General features: G+C 38.6%; 1 protein-coding gene across 1 annotated transcript; it reads left to right on the forward strand.

The window, feature by feature from the left end:
- Positions 1-1,985: 1,985 nt before the first annotated feature.
- Positions 1,986-22,135, forward strand: kcnj9 (potassium inwardly rectifying channel subfamily J member 9). Its single transcript, XM_047367617.1, has 8 exons — positions 1,986-3,356; positions 5,112-5,539; positions 8,348-8,561; positions 11,671-11,872; positions 13,815-14,007; positions 14,160-14,357; positions 17,435-17,565; positions 19,810-22,135. Exons 2-8 carry the CDS (start codon positions 5,242-5,244, stop codon positions 20,074-20,076), a joined length of 1,503 nt encoding a protein of 500 aa, XP_047223573.1. The 5' UTR covers positions 1,986-3,356; positions 5,112-5,241; the 3' UTR covers positions 20,077-22,135.
- The last annotated feature ends 1,162 nt before the right edge of the window (positions 22,136-23,297 follow it).

The raw sequence follows: 23,297 nt of genomic DNA on the forward strand, positions 1-23,297 counted from the left end.
ATTAAGACAATAAAACACCTGAAATATTTCAGTTAGTGTGCAATGAATCTAAAATATATGAATGTTAAATTTTCATCATGACATTATGGAAAATAATGAACTTTATCACAATATGCTAATATTTTGAGAAGGACCTGTAGAAACACAGTTTAACTTTCAGTTTGTTGAGCAATCCGCCATCTTTTCAGAAATGTAAACGGTTTGTTGATAACTGCTACAGTTTCTCTAAATTTAGACTTCACAAAGTTTGCGAGAAAATCCCACTCCTACAGTGCAGATTGCAGTTACTAGTGTGTAGGAAGCTGGGGAATTCTTTCCAGGGAAAATTATTTTTAACTCGCTCTCACGGCCACAAATTTAGCTCTAAAGTTACTATCTTTGGTCAGTTTGTAGGGATGGGCCACCGCTTTAACCTAACCTCTTTGTAATTGCTCTAGGTTTCCGTCAAACGCCTTTCTTTTGCCAGGAGTCAAAGAATTCCACAGGCCTTTTCCCATATATTTTCAGTGATGTTTGAGGAGAAATCTATGACTGACAACATTTCTTTCCATCATCCTACCTTATACTGTGAAGGAAGCAGAGCTATGAAAATCTCCATGATCGGGGACGAGGGACGGCTGTCGCCCATGGTTACATTTTTCTTTAAATACCATCTACGGTTTCCGAGTTATGAGCAGTAGTTCGGGAGTATGTGCCACCATGTTAAAAAGTCAGGCCAGGATGAGACACAGTGTTGTGCTGCTTAGTGAGAAACAGCAGGTGTTTGGTTACACTGACATTGCTTATTTGCTGATTCACTGTTCCTCAATGTTCTGTTTATATCTTCCAATGTATATGTCTGTCTGTTTTCTTTCTGCCTCTCTTCTCTTCCTGTCTCACACTTGGACACACACACATTCATGTTTAAAAATCTTTTTGAGGACTTTGCATTGACTTCTATTCATTTTCATTCATGTCTATGGCCTAAACCTGAGCCTACCCCTAACTGTTTGTCCATCTTCATAGGAGGCAACTACATGGCGGCCATTTTGTGTTAGGTACTTACACAGCATGTACTGCTGTTCCAACTCCTAGACAACAGTGATTAATATTAAAGGGAAATTTCATAGACCTTTGCATATAGCCTGTTGTAAGCAATATAGATGGACTAAGTTAATGTTAGCCAACATGCTAGTGATAGCTCACATGCTAATGTTAGCATTGTTCAAATGTTCACTTATAATGCCAAATTAACGTATTGAATGGAGTAAGACAAAGTTAGCCAACATGCTACTGTTAGCCAAAATACTAACATTAGCATTTAAGCTAACATTAGCATTTAGGTTAGTTTTCAATTACACGGCTAAATAAACATTTTGAATAGAGTGAGTTAATGTTTGCCAACATGCTAGTGTTAGCCCACATGCTAATGTTAGCATTTAAGCTAATGTTAGCATTTAGCCTAAAATTGACTTATGAGGCTAAATTAATATTTACTTATAAGGCTAAATTAACATATTGAATGGATTGAGATAATGTTAGCCAACATGCTCGTGTTAGCCAAAATGCTAACAATCGTATTTAAGCTAATATTAGCATTTAGGCTGAAATTCACTTATAAGGCTAAATTAACATTTTGAATGGAGTGAGATAATGGTAGCCAACATGCTCTTTAAGGTTCCACCCTCACACCTGACACAAACAGAGCCTAACCCAGCCAAAGCTTCTTTGGCTGGGTTAGCCAGAGGCAGGCCCCATCTAAATTTCTTCAGAAATTGTCTAGTTTTATTAATGTGCAGTTACAATACAGCCACTGCAAAAGAACATTACAATTAATTTGTTAAATTCTAAATTAAGTCCTACAATCATTGACCCCCCTTTTTAAAAAAATAAATAAATAAAGATTATCCACAGAGATACTATATCTAAAATAATGGAGACATATAATAACATTATGTTAGGGTTTTTAAACGTTTTATTTGTTTAATGTTGCTGTGTTTTCTAGCACAGAATGTAATAATGGGCCTCATATTCTTATAATAAAGATCTGCACTTTTAAGACTATTTTTTATCACAAAAACTTCTTCCAGATGATGGTTTTACCACAAATACAATAACAACCCCCTTATAGCAATGTTGCAATATAAAGCTTATAGATGCCACTTATGTGTCCATCACACTTGTATCGAAGTGTTTTGAGTGCATTATTCAGGGTCTAACTCCAAAATTCATGCATTTCAATTGTTGCTGCTCAGTTCAATTCAATTTCAGTTTATTTACACATAGAAAGAGTGTAGAATTATAGGAGCCTTCCTTCAGCCACCTAAAAGGTAGCATGGAGGAGCAGGCGGAGGAAGGGCAGTGCTGCTTTATTCTCTGTTTTTGGACTGGGGGAGGAAGCGAAGTACCTTGAAAGTTCCCACACATGCATCTTTTGTTGTTGTTCTACAGATCCATGTGCAGGTAATTATTAAAGAAATGTCACAATGTGGATCAAATACAGGGACAAGAAATTGTATAAAATAACTGAGCCAAGTGGTTCGAATCACAGAAAAGTAATTCCCATCACAATAGCAGGTCGTGACTTTCAAGCTTTATTTAAAGTCACTGATATTATTGAAGATCCAAGAGGTACACGTGGCAGTTCTTTCTTGCTTTATAAGAATCGACGCTGTTTTTTTTAATGTTAAAGAAACAAATCTTTAAAAAACACTAATAGATTTCCTTCACTCAGACCAAATGATAAAATACAATACCAAATACAGACTGAATCAAAGAAAAATACGACACGATTACATTTTTTAAATGCATCATTCTCCTCTGTGAACTCTGCAGACGCCGAGCATCTAGCAGCCAGCAGGAGGTGGAAGAGGAGGAGGACCGTCCCTCTGTGTTGTGGTAATGAGAGGCGTCTGACTAAGGCAGGGTTGACAGGGGCTGGGCTGATGACAGCATCCTCCGCCGTTCAGAGGCTCCACACCTGACCGACTCCATCAGAGCCGCACAGATCATGAAGCTACCGGGTTATCCCGACGCCACCATTTCACACCATGCTCCACAGACGCATCTGCGTAAATATTCAACTTAAGGTGCTCGTGTTGTCCCTTTCAACTTGATCATTCTGTGGCCTAGCAATGGGATTTTAATCAAGTGCGTGACCGAGTCGAGGGGCTTCTTGTTTTCCTGGAAAAAAAAAAAAAAAAAAAACCCGAACAGGAGCGGACTGATCGTGCCTCGCTGTTATTATAACCACAGACCAGACATGGGTGTTATCGTGTCAATGTTGCCAATACCGTCTCGACCATGGAGCAGATCTTCCTTTTCCTCATGATAAAACGATCAACTCGATCCAGGTCAGAAGTTGCGACGCTGAGCAGGTAGGATGTTTCTGACATTAATCCAAAAGCTTTTGGTTTTATCCTGGCTGACTCACATGGACTCTGTAACAGCGGCTATTTCTGATCCACTCATCAGCAGTATAGTGCGTCATCTTGATTCCCACTCTCCATCTCTCTCCTGCGACCAGTTGCCTAAATGGAGGCACAACATCCAGGTCTGCTGGAGAGGACCTGGACTCCATTTTCCCGTGCAAATATTTCAGGGAACACCATGCCTCGCTGTGCATATTTAACTCATCTTTTGGATTTATGTAAGAAATCTCAGCAGGCAAAGGGTAGAAATCCAACACATTTAAAATAGCACCATGAGTCCACTTACACAACATACTCACACTCCCTGCAAAGGCCACACACACACATGCAAACACACACACTTAGTCCATGGCGTTTTTTGTGAAACTGGCTTAATTAAAGAGCCTCCAATGAATATGCACAGCTGCGCTTCTGGTTTGAGTTGTCTCTCAAAGCAGAGAACAGATTTTTTCGGAACATGTGTATTAAATGACTGTATTTGTTGTTTTAACTTTAGTTTCCATATCTTACTTGTTTTAAAAAATGTGTTTAATTATAAAATAGTTGAAAAAGAATTCATGCTTTGAACCTTTTCACATATTGTGTCAATACAACCACAAACCTAAACATATTTATTTTGGCAATATATGTGGGAAAATACACAAAGTAGTGCATAATTGTAAAATGCTTTTCAATTTTTGTATCTTAATTTATATAATAAATTTGCATTCAGCCTCATTTACTTTGATACCCCTAAATTATATCCAGTTGCTTTAACAAGTCACCTAGTCAGTAAATAGTACTGGTATGTGTGTATTTTAATCTCAGTATTAATGGGTCTGCTCTGTGAAGGGCTCAGAGAACATTAGAGAATAATCAGCATCATGAACACCAAAGAACACACCAGACAGGTCAGGGAGAAAGATGCAGAAAAGTTTTAACTGGTTTATAAAACAATATCTCAAGTTTTGAACATCTCACAGGGAACTGTTTAACCAGTCATACAAAAGTGGATAGAGTATGACCGAGCTGCAAACCTACCTAGACATGGCTGTCCACCTAAACTGACAGGACGGTTAATCAGAGAGGCAGCCAGGAGGCCCGTGGTAACTCTGGAGGACCTGATGAGATCCAGAGCTCAGGTGGGGGAGTGTGTTGAGAGGACAACTATCAGTTTCTTTAAGAGCGGTAAAAAAAAAGAAATGTTGTTAAAAGAAAGCCAAATGAAATCCTATTTGCATTGCCACAAGCCATGTAGGAAAAAAAAAAGCAAACACCTGGAAGATGTTGATCTTGTCAGAACACATCATCAACATGGTGGTGGCAGCATGATGATGTGGAGAAGAAACAGAGACAGAAGGCTGAGCAGAGTTAATTGGAAGATGGCTGGAGCTTAATACAGGACAAACCTGGGAGAAAACCTGTTAGAGGCTGCTGCAAAAGACTCACAATTATGTGCTATCACATAAAACCCCAAAAACATACATTCAAGTCTGTGGTTGCAATATGACAAAATGTGATTAAGATGAACTGATATGAATACTTTTGCTAAACAACTTAAAGTGAGCAAGTTCTGTTTATGGGAACTTGATAGATCTTTATGATATTGTGGAAAACAGGAAATAAAAATCCAAATGTTCCTTTAAGCAGATCATTTCTCAGTGAGAGGAGTGAATCAAGCATGAATTCATTTGACCATTGTGTTCTCTTCCTTCATTTCAGGCTTCAGTCAAGCAAACAAATGGTCCAATCAATAGCAGCTGGACACAGTCTGACATAAGGAGGATATCAGCAACAGCCTAATACGCTACACACCCAACCACACACACACACACACACACACGTATAGACCATGGCTCTGGAGAACTCCGTCTTCCCTTCCCGTCCCGACTCCCTGGCGCTCCCTGTGGAGGAGAAGGGCGAGGTGGAGGAACCTGAGGCAGGAACGAAGGCCACCACATCCACTGGGGTCTTTAACGTATCGGAGGAGCTGGGCCATGTCGTTACCACACAGACTACAGCTTCCACTTCACCCCCGGCCAAGGTCAAAAGGTCGTTCCAGTCCAAGCTCGCAGAGCGGGAGGCCAATGCCAATCAGCACATTAAGAAAATCCAGGGGACTGAAAAAGAAAGGGGGCGATTCGGATGGGGTGAGTGTGGTCATATGTCTTCTGTTGCCCTTCATTTTAAAACGTCAGACTTGTTTTTCTAACGAAATAATGTCTTTAAATTATATTATCTCATCTCAGGACTAGTAATCAGTCTTTCTGGTTCAAATACATTGTTTTTGACTCTTCTATCTTTCTTTCTCCTCTGCACCTCCTCCTCCTCTCTGTATCTCAGTTGCAGTGTTAGCAAATCTCTAATTTGGGCAATGCAGCACGTCTTCACCCCTCAGTGACCTTGAAACATCTACACATCTTTTGCCCCCAGTCTTTACTGCACATCTTTGTTAAAGAAAGAAAAAGTCTAAACCTAAGAATGCTGTCAGTTAAAGAACTGGAACAAATATGCAAGATTTTACTGCAGCAACCTCTGGTTTCATTATGCTTAGCCTGCAAGGAGCCAGACATTTTCTTTGGACTTTTGCTGCTTTTTTACTTAGTCCTTGTATCTAACCATGATACTAGTTCTTGTATCTAACCATGACAGCATATTGTGTTGTGTGTGGTAGAACTATGAGGGAAATGGGAAGTTGCAGAACAAGACATTAAATATCTTTAACAGATGAACAGTAAGAAATAGTAATAAATCCAGCAAAGCAAGGCAAGTTTATTTATATAGCACATTTCATTAGCAAGACAATTCAGAGTACTGTACTTACCGAATTACCGAACACCAATAATTACACAGAATTAAAATGAATAATTAAAATGATAAACAAAAGACCTGACGGAAGACCATCTTTAGTATGCGAAGTTTCAGCTAATATGTCTTTTGAAATCACTTTGTTGGTGTTAAAATGCTATTTTCTATCTAACAAACGGTGTCATCTGTGGACAGAAGTTGTGTCTTCAGGCCAGGCAGCTGGTATCAAGGTGCCTAAAGATTCAGTTAAAATGTTATGTACTAGGTTGTCTGCAATCGTTCATTCCTTGAGTTCGCTGTTTTCAAAGCCTAAATTATATACAGACATACTGATGCGGCATAACATAATGACCACTGAAAAGTGAAGTGGCACATGTTAGTAGGTGGGATATGTTAGGTTAGGAAGCAAGGGGACATTTTGTCTCTAAAGTTGATGTGTTAGAATAGGGGACAATGGGTAAGCATAGCAATTTGAGTCTGACAAGGGCCAAATTGTGATGGCTAGATGACTGATCAGAGCATCCCCAAAACTGCAGTTCTGGGGGTGACTTAAACTGAACTGCAATGGTCAGTATCTATAATAAAAAAAAGGAACAGTAGTGAAGTGGTAATATCAACACATATTAGATCTGCTGTCTTGTCAGGTCCCTCCTAAAAAAAAAAAGTGTTATTCTCAATCAGTTTTTTTACCCGGTTAAATAAAATAAAATAAATAGGTTTGGCCAAGGTTCACTGAAGCACATTAAGAGGAAAGCATGGCTCATGTAGTCCAATTCAACAGACGTGCTAGTGTAAATCGCTGCTTCTGATAGCTAGTGCATCTTACCCTGTTTCAGGTGGGCCCTCATTGCTGAAGACCAGACAGGGTGCCCATGTGGGTCATAATGTTACGCCTGATTAGAATAGATCAGAGAGAAGTGGAAGGAAGTAGGCTGAAAATGAGTGAAAGAAATCTGCCAAAAACCAAACAAACCTATTTGCAAAGCCTGTGAAGCTGTTGGCTAAGCCCACCTTAATATAGCACTAGAAAGTCTGCTTGGAAGCACAATATAAAGTTCTTGGGAGATGAATCAAGATTTGTACACAGTTTCTTTAATCAGTTCTCTAATTTAAACCTCTTGTGGATGTCCGACAAACAAAACGTCACCCACTACGCCCCCTCAGATGAATGGCTAAATAATGTCTTGTTGGATATATACTGTATATACCTTATATATAATATTCTCTGGATAATATTTTCTTCTCATAAAGCTGACAACATGCCTCTGTATGGATGTAGCAGCTGGTTACAGGCTTGGTTTAATGCTCTAAGAAGCTCCAAGGTTGATGTATGAATCAGAACCAGAAATTGGTCAGTCTGAGGAATTCTGCTGGTCCTTTCTCAAGACTTTTTTGTAATTGAAAGCTGTATTTTCAAAGCAAGTTGCAACACAGTGTTTTAAGGTGCATTCTCCTCTTTGGAAAGTTTTCTGTACTCCAGTTTGCACAGAATAATGGATTGATTTAAGACGCTGCATCTGCTTGTTGGTATCGTTCACATCGTTGTACCTTGTTATTGTGGGTCCAGGGAACATTAAATCAAAAATGCATTTTGTTGTATTATGTCTTCCATACTTTTTATTCTGTAAGCCCACCTGTAGAAGACAGTCATGTGTGTAACAGTAATATTTGATGCAATACAAGTCTTAGACATTTGATCATCATCTTGTGTTTTTTTATCGTGTGTTAACAACTCTTTATTGGAGCTTTTGATCTCTGTGTTTGATGATGTTGTCCTGCCACACTTCATCGGCTCTCCACTCCTCACCTGTCTGTTTTCATGTTCTTCTCACTTTGAGCAGGATTGTCCCCTGCCACCTGTTTTCATTTATCGTCTTCATTCATCTCCCTAGTCTTATCTTCTGAGGAAAGTCCTAGTTGTAGCTTCAAATGCATTCATAACTTTAGAGATAGAGCCTTTGCATTGTATTTGCTAAATGTTTGTGAACGTGTCTGTTTGGTGCTAATGGGTTAATGCTCAAAATCAGCAAGGAGAATTGTCACAAATCTTAAAACAAAGTCACAAAAAGCACTTTTGCACGAGTGTAGGGACCCAATTCTTGAGGTTAATATTCTCTGAGTGAGTGTTTGTGTTCTGTCTCTTCCATCAGCCCGGGCTCGGCGTAAGAGGCAGCGCTACGTCGAGAAGAACGGCCGTTGCAATGTGCAGCACGGCAACATGCGGGAGACGTATCGCTACCTGACTGACATCTTCACCACGCTGGTGGACCTCAACTGGCGATGCTCACTCTTCGTCTTTGTCATGGCCTATGCTGTCACGTGGCTCTTCTTTGGTGCCATCTGGTACCTCATTGCCTACTGTAGGTAAGGTTTATTAGCAGATGATGCGATCTTCAGGGTGAAGATTTTGCACACAAAAACACAAAAAAAAGACTAGAAAGAGATCATAACAGAGCAGCTCTTACACAGAATGAAGGAAAAATACACAGAGCTTAATGTATTAAATCAGAATCAGAATCAGAATCAGAAAAGCTTTATTGCCAAGTATGTTTTTGGACATACAAGGAATTTGTTTTGGCGTAGTCAGTGCAATACAATACAAATTAAAAAGTATAAACATATCTACAATATAATATAAATATATGTGCACAATTTTAAGTGAGTGAGAGTAAATATAGAGCAGTATAAGATGCAAGAGCAATACAACAGTGCAGATGATCAGTGTGCAAGTAAAGCAGGAGTCCAAGCTGAGCGTTAATGTAACCATTATATAAATATTGTTCCTGATTGTCAGAACAAAAATAAGGCAGTCTCAACTCTAAATTTGACATGTTTTGACATGTAAAATAAACTGTTTTTAAATACCTTCTTAAGAACTTAATTGTTTTACTAGAAATCACTCATAGTGGAAATACTCTCTATAGCTGGGATTTGAAATGTTGAAGAATAATTTATATTTTACTTTCTTTGCCCTAAATAGTTAAATCAAAAGAATACAAAAAGTCTGATACTCTAGCTAACTAGATAATCTGGCTAGTTTTACTACATGCTTTCACTTCTGAAGCAAATGCAACAGGAGAACCGGTTTCTGCGATTTGCTGCACGCTGAAATCTTGTGGGCATGCTCCTTAAATAAACAATATATCACTTAGAGGTTTGAAAATCAACATTTATTTCTAAATGTTCACATCTAAATCAGGTGAAAAACTTAGAAGATACCAACCAGCAGGCGTCACACCCCTTAAGACCACAATAAATGTTAAAAGTCAACCAGGACATGACATCAGGAATACAGTTGACTTTCTATTATTCACAGCGATGGAGCATGAAAGGACACATCCTTCTTAGGATGCATAAAACTTCCATAGGGACCCCAGACCACCTCCAGGTCAGGGTCCTGGAGGTGGTCTGGGGTACCTCAGTAGCTTATTTGTTACATGTCACCCACACACCCGTGTGTTTTGGTAATGAAATAATTTAAAGCAGGACTAAGGATAACACCTCATCACACTCAGACCGAGGTGAGAGCTCTCCAGCTTAGTTAACTGTAAAGCTGTAAAGCAGCTGCAATGGGGAATGCATCTGTACGCCATTTGGACTTTAACGAAAAGAATGTAACCCAGGTCCACCAAGCTCTTGCAGCCGCCATTCAAGGCCCACCATGTCAACATTACACCACCATTTCTAGGAGACCTGAGCTCTCTGCTGGAATAAGGCTTCTCACTGAGAAGAAGCACTCACATCTCCAAATTGCACAATGACTTGGGTGTGCTAGTTGCTAGGAGACAGAAGGGAGTTCTGACTTTCTCAGCGTTCAGTTTAAAAGCAAGATTTACCAGTATTTGATTTACCAATGAGGAGAGTAAAAGGCGAATAGAAGGGAAAAGCACAAGCAATGGGCCATAGGGTTTATCAAAGGATTTCAGAATAGTTTGGAATGTGCATTTGGAGATATGCACAGGTATGTATACATGCTTATGTTTTATGTACAGAAAACGTATTCACCTGCATATGTAATGCTGTTGATAGGATAGGATGATAAAAATGTTAACGCTATTCCCTCCTCCACAACAAGGCTTTAAATGATAGCGGAGGTGCAGAAACCTCCAGAATACATTGAAACATTTTGTAGATTTTGAGGACACATCCTTGTGCAGACAGGATACCTGTGGTAGTAGCATTTTGGTAGGATGAGAGGAAAATTCAGCGGGTACCACATTTTCTCTGGTGATTAATAAGAGCAGCAGCATCGGGGCTACCTCCTTGCTGAAATGAGGTTTACCAAATTTCCTCATGCGATGTAAAGGGAGCCAAACAGAACATTTTGTTTTTAGCTGCACAAAAGCATCAGATACAAGGAATCCTGAATACATTAAAGTTCAATAATATTTAATGTTTATTTGTAAATCCTTAGCTTATGATACCTGCATCAGACATCAAACACATTCCCATTTTAGGTCATTATTTCCTTAATCTTCAAATTTAGTAAAAATGCATCTCATTATAGTTGATGTATTGACACCAGAGCTTATACACTTAAGCTTAACAATTAACCTCATTTAGACAAAAAATGTTGCTGTGTGAGGTTTAGGGATGGATGATGGAATCTTTATTAATACCCTATCCAGTGAGCTGTTTTCTTTACTCTTGACACAGTAGCTTATTTTGCTGACTGGTAAAATAGTGGCATCAATCTTTTTGCGAAGCTTTTAGCAATACGATTAACGTTCATGTATTCCAAATGTCAAACTATTAATTTAATCATCAAAAGGTGCCATCACATTTGAGACAACTTCGCCTTGAGATACATCTAAGCTTAAAAAAAAAAAAACAGATGACCATGCGAATATAAATGTTACTGCGTATTTTATCATGACAGGCTTTCTCTTTTCCAGATGTGTCTGTTGGAACTAATTAGCTAACATGGTCTGCTAGAAAAATTATGACCTTTTATATCTGCTCCACACCACCCTTAAGTGTTGCCAGAGCACTTTCTGTGATGCCTCAATTCTTTGGTCATCGGCATGGTTCAATAAAAGTCAAAGATTATATAAAGCGCCTCACACCACTTCCATTTATTGGCTCTGTCTCTCCTGCTGGAACAGTGGTAATGAGCGACATTAACCTGTGTAGTGTGTTTTTGAAATGTAGCTCTGCAGACATCTACGTGGGGGAGGGGGGAGATAATTATGTCAATGATTTAGTGGGAGGATTTGATGAAAAAGGTATTAGATTTTTTGCAGAGTGGGGAAAAAATGACGCCATACACCTCAGGTTAATGTCCAAGCATAAATCTGAGCAGGATTTATTCTGTCCAGTAAAAAGGAGAGCTGAATTGCCATGTTTCTACTTCTGCACATACGCTCTAAAAATAAAATAAAAAAACTGTTCTTGCTGTTTCTTCTGACACCCACTTTGTCACCTCCCCCCACCCTGCCATTTCTCACACATTCTCCTCCTTTCCCTCCCAAAGGGGGGATCTAGACCATCTGGAGGATGAGTCGTGGACGCCATGTGTGAACAATGTCAATGGTTTCATATCAGCCTTCCTCTTCTCCATCGAGACAGAGACCACGATTGGCTACGGACACCGTGTCATCACCGATCAGTGTCCAGTGGGCACCATGCTGCTGCTGCTGCAGGCCATACTAGGATCGATGGTTAATGCATTCATGGTGAGCAGGGACGCTGGGGGAAAACTGTGAAATATACAGTATTATGTTATACAGTCATATGATTTATTCAGGTACAACACAAAAAGTATCCAAATCATCTTTAAAAACTATTCTATTATGAAACAGAACAAAATAAAAATAATTTGTTTCTTAACATGCTTTAAATGCGAGTAAAACCTGCTACAGACAAACAAAATACGACATACATTTTTTAGTGTATCTGTACAACAAACCAATCATATGGCAGGAAATCAGTCCACTTAGGCGTCTAGACAAGCTAAAGACAACAGGACGTGAAGTTCAAACCGAGCATCAGAATGGGATAGCAAGAAGATACAAGTGACTTTGAACGTGGTGTGGCCGCTGCTGCCAGAAGGGCTTGTCTGAGTATTACGAAAAGTGCTGATCTACAAGGATTTTCGTGCACAACCATCCCTCAGGTTTATAGAGACTGGAAATAGATACAAATAAACATGCAGCAGCAGTTATGTGACGGAGCCTTGTTGATGTCAGAGAAGAATGAACAGACTGGGTCAAGATGACAGAATGCCAACAGTAGCTCAAACGACCACTTGTTATGGCAAAGGTATGCAGAATACCGTCTCTGACCGCACGACATGTTGAACCTTGGAGCAGATGGGCTCCAGCAGCAGAAGACCATACAAGGTGTCACTCGTATAAGCTAAATACAGAAAACTGAGGTTACAGTTCACACAAGCTTGCCAAAACTGGACGGTAACAGACTGGAAAAATGCTGCCTCGTCTGATGAGTCTAGATTTCAGCTGCAACACTTAGACGGTGTGGTCAGATGTTGGTCTAAACATGAAAGCATGGATCCATCCTGCTTTAAAACCTCAGGCTGAGGGTGGGAGTGTAATAGTGTGGGGAGTAGTTTTGGTACACTTTTGGCACCAGCTAAGCATTGTTCAAACATTGCAGCCTACCTGAGAATTGTTGCTGACTATGACCATCCCTTCATGACCACAATGTACCCATCTTCTGATGGTGCTTCCAGCAGGATCACGCAGCATGTTAGAAAGCTTAAATAATCTCAAACTGGTTTCTTTAGCATGACAATGAGTTCAGTCTACTCCAATGATCTTCACAGTCACCAGATCTCAGTTCAACATATTCACATCTTAAAGGATACCCAAAATGATTGACCCAAGTCAATTACTTTAAAGGCAATGCTACTAAATACTAATGAAATGCATGTAAGCATCTATGTAATATATATATATATATATATATATATATTTCCCATTATTCTGGCATTTAGCAAAAATAAATGATTTTGGTATCCCTAACTGACCGATAAAAGGAAAAGGTTTAGTGCAGTCAAAGCGGTCTTTTTATACTATTTATTTAAATATCTGGTTTTAACTGCAAATATCGTATTAGTTGCCAGTTTTTATCATACCTATAGAAAAAGATAATAGCATTAAATGACACAGATTTGGTGCTGTTAGAAGACAAATTCTTCTAAAACCAGGAATGAAGCTTAACATTTTTTATACTGGAAGCACTGACTTGATTAAAATGAGTTCACGCACCAGCATCAGGGCTAAATCATGTTTATGCATGTCTGCCATATTCAGAGCTGATGGACACGTGGGATGTTTCACTGTGCATATTAAAAATGTTTCTGTCTGAGGTTAATTCAAGTGTCACTACTGCTTTAGACACTGGAAGCTGGAAATAGCTCTATTGAGAAAAGCTCAGTTCAGTCTGCATTTTGCAGATACAATGGAAATGCTGCAGCTGCAGAGCCAGCAGCAGCATCATTGGACTGTTTAGTTGATGAGTTAATTATAAATGCTGAATAACAAGAGGTGCTTTTAATTCTTCAACAATCCTCTGCTTTTCCTCTGCTTTCTCTTTTGCTGTTTAGAGTTCTGACCGCGGAATGTGCTTGTGTCTTCCTCTCTCCTTTCTGTCTAGGTCGGCTGCATGTTTGTGAAGATCTCACAGCCTAACAAACGAGCCGAGACGCTGGTGTTCTCCAAGCACGCAGTCATTTCTCTGAGAGACGACAAGCTCTGCCTGATGTTCAGAGTGGGAGACCTTCGAAGTTCTCACATTGTGGGGGCCAACATGAGGGCCAAACTAATCAAGTCCAAGCAGACTCAAGAGGGTGAGAGGACATAGAGCACTGATTTTTATTTAAGCTAACACTAACTTCACTACAGTTATGATAAACCACAAAATAAAAGCCTATTTGCAATAAAAGGTTATTTTGTTGCATCTTGTGTGGATGTGAAAAAGTGTCTTTCTTGTCTCCTGCAGGTGAGTTCATCCCTTTGGACCAAACAGACATCAGCGTGGGCTTTGAGACAGGCGATGATCGCCTCTTTCTTGTTTCTCCTCTGGTGATCTCCCATGAAATTGACGCCCACTCACCCTTCTGGGACATGTCGCAGGCTCAGCTGGAGAAGGAGGATTTCGAGATTGTGGTCATTCTGGAAGGAATGGTTGAGGCCACTGGTAAGACATGTTGTTTCACTAGTACCCGTAATCTCGAATGTTAAGGTCAGTAAAATTAATCTGCTTTGCATTTCAATTGCGTTCAAAAATGCACAGCTTTAAGTAAGTAACATTCCAGGATCAGCTTCCTATGCATCTGACCCTGTAGCATATGTAATGTGATCTCAAGCTAAGTCAGGCAACGATACATTTCTTTGGACATGTCAAAGCATGAGCATTGCAAATCAGTGACACAATATATTACTGCACATATCACCAATGCTACAGAAATTATATAAATGCTTCTCAAATATTATCAATGACCTAATAATTACATTAACTAATCTCATGCTATACTATTCAGATGCTCTGTCTACATTGGTGAAGATGCACTCAACATATTAAAATCGCGGAGTGGCTGACATGCCCTGGGAATTAGACTAATTTTCTGATTAATTCAGCTGATTAATGTAACCCTTGTGTATTTTACATAGAGCTTTATTCATCCCAAGATGATCAGGGGCCATCAGAGCAAAACAAGACTGTGACAATATTCTCAGTACACATGCAATATATGTAATGGGGCCCATCATAAATGATACACATACTTGATTTATGTGACATCATGGCATAAATCTCAGTTCAAGCTTCTATTTTAGGGCAAACAAATGTTTAGCTAGAAATAATTTAAATACAACCAATAACCATTATTCACTAAAGTAAACCTTGTTGATGCATAAAAACATTACACATAAAGCTTTCACTCTGATTCATTAATTGGGAACATACAAGGAAATAGTATGTTTGTTTTATAATAGTGGGTAAATAATAAAACCCATCTGAATACAACATCTATTTATTCTGAAAATATAAACTAAACAGATGTTATTAAGGTAAATGGCTTGCTTTATCAAGGACTGAGACAGATTCGAACCAAGACTGAGCGGGGATTCGAACCAGCAACCCACTGCTTACAGGACACCGTCACCCCTATTACGAGAAATGCGTTCATTTACAGAGCTGAGAATTTATATTTTGCCCCCTTACAGATTTAGTCTGTTTACATATTTTGTTGCACATTTAGGGGACTGGAGGAGCTGTTTCCCTTCCCATTTTCCATTTCCTAAAACATATTTATGTAAAATTAATTTACACGGCGGGCAGTTGTTCTGTCAGTTCGGGTTTATGAAAACTATTCAGGGTCTGTTTCAGTGTAGTAAATGTGGCCTCTCTCCCTACTTCACATATTGATTCCTTGAGGCAGAGGGTTGTGTTACAGAGATGTAGCTGACAGTCAGAGCTGCTCTGGTAAGACTTTTCTTACAGAGATTCTGTCTTACAGTCTTGGCAAGAAGAAATGACTTTATTTTAGGACATGACAAAAATAATTAAACCTTGAGTGTACAAAACATATTCAGTGCTGTTATGCTTTATTAAACAAATATGAAGGAAAAATGGAAAAATTGTACGTAAAAACTACGTACACCATTGCTGCTTTTGTACAATTTAACACGAAAACTAGCAGCCAGGTGCTTCTAACCAAATGCACCTGATCAACTGATGCTATTCAATGTGACCCTTATAAAACTGCAGGGATTTTGGTTTGTTGGTCTACAGGTGTGTTCAAACAATGCCAAGATGCAAAGACATCAGCAATGATCTTAGAGAAGCAGCTAATGCTGCCCTTCATACTTGGAAGGGTTAGACGAGCTTTTGTCAAACAATTTAAAATCCCTAATTTTACAGTTAAAATTATTATTCATAAGAGAAAAACATTTCAGACAGCTGCCAATCTTTTCAGGAATGAAGGTTCCTTCAAGTTCACCCTTTATTTAGACCATGCAATGCTTAGGTCAACTACAAAAAATGTCTGCCATATTCAGAGCTGATGCATACGTGGGATGTTTCACTGTGCATATTAAAAATGTTTCTGTCTGAGGTTAATTCAAGTGTCACTACTGCTTTAGACACTGGAAGCTGGAAATAGCTCTATTGAGAAAAGCTCAGTTCAGTCTGCATTTTGCAGATACAATGGAAATGCTGCAGCTGCAGAGCCAGCAGCAGCATCATTGGACTGTTTAGTTGATGAGTTAATTATAAATGCTGAATAACAAGAGGTGCTTTTAATTCTGCAAAAAATCTGCAAGATCTACACAAAGTGTACAAGCCTCAGATGTCATGTCAAATGTTACAGCTCATAACAGCACAATTAGAAAATGACTTAATGAGTATGATTGTTTGGAGGGTTTACCAGAAAAAAACCTCTTCTTTCTGAAAGCAATATGCCAGATGGATAGTAGAGATGTTTCGCTATAATTCTCTTTGCCACATTTATAGAAAACCAAAAACACAGCATGTCAGCACAATCACCTTAAACCAACTGTCAAGCGCACCACATTTTGCAGGCACACCCATTTCGCCGACAATGAAAACCTCTGTGTACCAAAGTGTTGTAGAGTCAAATGTGATGTCATCAGTCTGATTGGGAAAATAAGGCTAAAACAAGGTCATGTAAGCAAAGAAGCAATATTTATGAAGAAAAGTAGGTTACATTTTCTCCAGAATGACAAGAGAGGCTGATAAATCAAACAAACAAAAAACAAAAAAACGTTAAAGGTGGTTATACAAGCATTATGGGGTGTACTTAGTTTTTATATAGACAATTTTTCATATGTCGCTCCAGTTTGTTTGATAAATAAGTGTGGGATCTGTGGTGTGTTTTGGTATATTTCAGGTACAATTAAAGTAATATTAGAACCCAGAAAAAACAGATAATTTTTTTATCATGCACTAATACTTAAAACCCTTGAGTATAAAGAGGGTCAGTCAGTTATTTTCTACCGCTTCTTCCATACTGGGTCACGGGGAGCTGGTGCCTATCTCCAGCAGTCTACGGGCGAGAGGCGGGGTACACCCTGGACAGGTCGCCAGTCCATCGCAGGGTATAAAGAGGGTGTGCTTTCTTTTTCCATGAATGTATAGTCTGCTGCTTTCACAAATTCACACCACTGCTTTGCCACAACCACAAAAACAAGACATCTGTTTATTTGCCATTTTCCCCCATCGTAAGTACCTCATTCGTTTTTTTATGTGTGCAGGGATGACGTGTCAGGCACGGAGCTCCTACCTGACGGAGGAGGTCTTGTGGGGTCACAGGTTCAGCCCCATGATGTTGCTGGCAGAGGGCTTCTTTGACATTGACTATGGAGCCTTTCATCATACGTTTGAGGTACATTTTCTCACCGCTATGTTTAGAATTCAGAATATTTTTAATGATCACTTAAAACTTAAAGTACTTCTTGACTCTCACCCATAAGATGCCTTTTTGAATCAGTTTACTTATATTTTGATCTATTTTATAAGAACCAGATTTCTCTGCTTCAGATTTATGACTAAATGTAAGCTTTTTGTTGGCATTATTTTATGGGTAAAAAATGCTTTAACAGTTCTTCCATGCAGCTGAAAACCAACAAATTCTGATAAATAAAAGCTGGAGTAACTCAACTGTATTCCTGTCCGCACCTACACTAAATGGTAAATTCTCATGCTCATGGGGTAACTGAAAGGCATGCTGGGAAATGTAGGAACTTGAACCGATTTTTTTTACACCTAGAAACCATTAAAAAGGAGGGAACCCAGAGTAAATGGGGTGCCATGGTACCATCAGAACAGCATTACATTTCCTTGGCAATGATGTTCCTCCCTTGTGAACACATTCTCTGTGTCAGGAAACATTATTCCCGACACACCTATAGCTATACCTGTCCATCTAATTAGAGATATCACTGGATTACTTAATCTGTGGAAATGCATGGTGTCCTTTGATGTTAAATATATTTTTGGACATTCTAGGAGTTCTGTATTTTCAGCAGATTCCAGTGTTCTGCGTAAATAACTTTATTTGGCTCAGTTCAGTAATAGCTCTAGTTTTTTGTGGTCCCCGTGTTTCCCTTTTGTCTTCATTCTGTGTCAATATGGCTATTTTCCTTTAGTTTTTGTAGTCCGGCTCCCTGCTCAGCTGTAGCTCATTCAGTTAATCAGCCTCACCTGTTCCTTGCTCCAGTATTCAATCCTTCCACTATCTCCTCATTGGATTCCCCTGTACCTCGTAATGGTTCTGTGGTTTCCTTTAGTTTTTGGTTCTTAGCGTGTCTTTTTATCACTTAGATTTGTAAGTTCTTCTTTTTAGCATTCAATAAACATCTTTTCTCTGCATGATTCCGCCAACCTCCTGCCTGTGTTTAGGTCCTTTACTTCCACAACATGAGACAATTCAGCATCACAATTTCTTTAAGATAAAAATTTGAATAATACATTCAAATATGTTTAAAATATTAAAATACATTGTATATCATCATAAAACCTAAATAAAACGTTTATGAAAATCTTAAGTTTTCTTTCACACCAAACCTTTGGAATGCTTTGTACTGTGCCAGAGTCTGGTTTCTGGAGTGGATCACACTGGTGTGAAACCCATCCCACACCCTGAAATAAACCAGAGAACCATACCCTGGCACATTCGCACAATCTCTGCATGATTTATCCGAACCCTGGAGCGGTTCGCTTTCAGTGTGAATGCGTGCCGGTCCCAGCATACCATACAATGTGAGGTAAGAGCAGCGCATTTGAGTAGAAGAAGAAGAAGAAAAATAATGTAATGAATCCAAAGACAAAAGAGTTTTGAAAATGTCCCATTGGGCTACACGGAGTAGTGAAGAGGTGCAGACGCACCGCAACATTTGAACACCAGTGTAGCAACAGAAACCCAGACGAGATGGGCTTTCTTCTTTGTGCTTTTTCTCTTCTGGATCAGTACAATACTGGAGCAATACTGCCCCTGAAACAATCCGTTGCAACTGCATGACTTTCGGTCTGGTCTAAAAATCTCAGTGTGAAAACAAACCGGGGCAACTAAAGGTGTGAAATTTCTCACTTTTGCGATCCCTGGACCCGACCAACAGTGTACCCTAAATGTCTTAACTTTGATGCAGCAGAGAATAGTGTTTTAAACAACTAGTTGTTGAGGTTCCCATACAAAAGCAAAACATCTTTAAACAATTTCAGTCTCTAAAATGTTTAAATAATTTTGGCGAAAACAATTTTACAAAGCTCCGCCGTCACGTTTACATGGGACAGAGAAGACTGTGATGACAGGCTGTAGACCACTTCTAGCTTTTAGAGTCCCTTGTTGGGGAGAGGAACATCTGGGTCATAACCTGAGTTTGGATAACTGGATGAAAATGTTTGGATCAATTGTTTTTAAGCAGTGATTTTACCAAATGTTATTATTATTAATTCAGCACCCAAAGTGAAGAATAAACAAACATTTGTTTAAGAGTCAAGTGCGTTGCCAGGTGGACTTAGACAAGTTAACGTCTTTGTGACATTTTCTGAAAGGTAAAGTCTTACACACTGATTTTGCTGTGTTTATGGTTTGTTTTAACTAACTTACCTTCCGCTATACCCACCAAAGGTAAACACGCCCTCCTGCTCGGCACGAGAGCTCGCTTTGGCCGCAGCCAGACTCGACGCTCACCTCTACTGGTCCATTTCCAGCAGGCTGGATGAAGAGCCCACGCTTGCCGAGCTAGCCACGAAGCAGCCAGACGGCAACGCAGCCGACAGCAAGGCAGGGGAGCCGATCTTCACCGTCGGGGAGATGACAGACATCCAGGAGCAATCAGCTTTGGGAGAGTTGAATGGCAGCATCACCACCGATCAATCTGAAACAGAGGCCTAGAACAGAGAATGTTTACAAAGAACTTTCAGTGTGTCACCACCACATCAGAGTTGTGTGTTAAAGACTATTCTAAGGCAGATGAGTAGTTCAGTAGACCCACAGGTCCCACAGTAAATGCCATAATCTTGTATTACCTTATAAAAATGTTTATTTTTTAATATTCGTCTTTTATTTGTTATAAGTGTACTCTATGTGCATATCTAATTTTGTTGTATTTGCTCTGATCACCCTTGCCTATATCTACGTTAAAATGACAATACTATGCTTCAGGTGGATTTAACAACAGTCCATGTTGTGAACAGAAAGAATGTTGCACAGACAGTAGTTTGTCTTTTTTGGCAGACAGATGGTGGTTTTACAGGAAAAGTTAAGTGTATTGATTGTTACCATTTAAAATAGGTACAGTGCTTAGATGCTTTACTGTCAACTGCACAGTTTTAGATGAGATAGAAGTACAACTTTTTTAGATGCAAAGATTAAGACTTATTGTACATCAGTTAGGGTTGAAATCTTACACAGTTAATTACACATTCTCTTTTTTTGTTGGCTAGAAACCTTTATTTGGTGCTAGTAAGTTGTCTAGGAACACTTGTTGAACAAAAACAAATATAGGTGGACATCAATGGTGTATTTTCTGCCTTGATATAAACACAAAGGGCAGCTCAATTTAACAGCACAAATTTATTGACATTACTATCTCTACTCAACACATTATGGTGAATAGAGTATCTGAAACCTTTTTGAAAAAGGTCAACATCCAAGCATCTGTTATATATGGTGGCTGTTTCACAAGGTTATTGCTTTGGTAACAATACATCATACAGTCCATACTTTCCCAGAATCTAAAGGTTACTTTCTGAAAATTCCAGGTTTCTTTCCAGAAACTGAAAGTACAGGTTACTTTCTCAGGATTTACCATTCACTGCAGCTTGATCCATTTTAAATAACAAATTAGCCTATAACGTCTAAAAAACGTTTCACAAAAGTAACCTGTAGGTTTCAGAAAGTATCCTGTTACTTTCAGAAAGTATCCTGTTACTTTCAGAAAGTAAATGTAAATTTACTGAGAAATGTATCTGTATATTTTAGAAAATCACCCCATAAGTTACTGAACTTGAGATCCAGGGAAGTAACTTTTATGCAACAGAAAACGTAACCTGCAAGTTCAATAAAGTAACCTTTGAGTTCCAGACAGTAACTTGTAAATTTTAGGGAGGTAATACAGCAAAACACAAAAGTAATCAGAAAAATCCTGAAACTAATCTTTGAGTAACAGGAAAGGTCTCTATAAACTCCAGGATAAGAAACCTGTAAATTCCTGGAAAGTAATCTCTAACTTCAATAAAAGTAATCTGAGCAGTACTGAAAAGTAATCTGTAAATTTCAGAAAGTAATTTGTAAATTTCAGAAATGCAACCTGGACAATATGGAGAAGTAACCTGTAAATTCCAGGATAGTAATCTATGAGTTCTTTCAAGGTAACCTGGGTGTTCCAGATAAATAACCTGTAAATCCCAGAAAATAATCTGTTGAGTTCCAGAAAGGTAATCTGTACAGTACAGAAAGGTAACATGTCAATTCCAAAAGAGTAATTTATAAATTCCAATCAAGAAATCTGTATATTCTGGAATACCTAAGTTCCAAAAAATAACAGGTCAGTTCCAGGAATGTAATTTAAAGTTGTTTAAAGCCTCCTTTAAATTATAGAAATTTCTGGTAAGTTTCCTGTAGGTTCTTGAAAGTATCCTATAAGCTCCAGAAAGTGGACTGTAAATTTTTGTTAAGTTCCACTGTTGAGGATCCTTTAAGTTCTGGAAAAGTAACTTGAAAGCCTGGGAGAATAATGGGCTGTATTTTGTTTTGCTGCCTTATATATTTCTTTGGTTTGTCACTTGCAGCCATGTATAATCTAAAAAAACAACAATCTCCTGCTCAGTTGTGCCCAAATTCCTGCTTCTGCTGCTGTGTATATATGTACGTGGCTGTTTTTACTTGATGTTTTTAATATTTAAAATAGCCCATCAATTAGAATGAATAAACAACACTATATTCCACAGAACATGTTGTAGATTTTGTTTTTACTATGGAGAAATGGAAATTTGGTTTGCCTGAAAACTGCCCAAACTAACTTTAAATGCCCTCACTAATGCTTTATTTGGCAGAAAATCCTAACACTTGAAAAATAAGTTGCTATATTTTACTTTGCTACAGGAAAAGTAACCTGAACTGGACTGTTATCAGACAATTCCTCCACAATGAGACACAGCTGCCTCATTTGATGGAGCTAAAATTGGTTTCCGGTTGTCATTTACGTTTTAGTGAGAGTATATGAAACTATAATAAGGAATAAACAGCCTTAGGAATAGAAAAATAAATCATAACAAAGACGTTTTTAAAATTAGCTTCACCTGCTACATGAGCAATGCTGCTGTGATGAATTACTAATTCTAATAATTTCTCTACAAACCTTTTGGGGGTGTAAAAGAATAATTTATTATGCTCCCGAGGAAAACGCAGCTTTGCAGTTTGACTTGATGAGGACAATATTGACATGGTTGAAATAAATAAATGTATTTTCTAAATAATACTTTCACTCGGTTTAATTTCTTAAACGATGACCCATGAAATATGTAGAACCCACAATACACTTTACATGTCCTTATTTATTGAGACTATAAGTTGATGTAGAAATACTTGGAACAGTAAAAGAACAACTCAGTATACTATTACTTGATGTGTTTAAAGGATGGTGTACAGAACACATCCCATAAAGTCTAATGTTCTAGAAGCTGAGTCAACAATAATCATACATTTTATGTTGTCAGGTGGATTAATCTAAGCCATGCAGAACATCTGTGGGGGGCTTTTATAATATATAGTGCATACCATGCTTAAAGGTTATAAGTAATAGAGAAAACAGTAGATGGAAAAGCATTAATGCTTTAAAGTTGAACTGGGATATTCACTTGGTGTGGGTGTGAAATAATTTACCCAAACATAAAACTTACTAATGGTGCCATAAACGTCCACTGTGATCTAGTAAGTGATTATTCATGTTGAACTTTTCATCTTTGTCTCCAGTGAGGCTTCACAGAGTGAGGCATCTCATTAGAAATTCATGGCTGGCTGTCTGCATCCAGAAAAGTCAGCATATTGGGTTACCAGGCAGAATCTGGGTTAATATACAAAAGAAAAACGCATTCACTGGTGTGGCCGCAAGA

This window comes from Girardinichthys multiradiatus, chromosome 6 (genome assembly GCF_021462225.1).
Source record: "Girardinichthys multiradiatus isolate DD_20200921_A chromosome 6, DD_fGirMul_XY1, whole genome shotgun sequence".
Lineage (NCBI taxonomy): Eukaryota > Metazoa > Chordata > Actinopteri > Cyprinodontiformes > Goodeidae > Girardinichthys > Girardinichthys multiradiatus.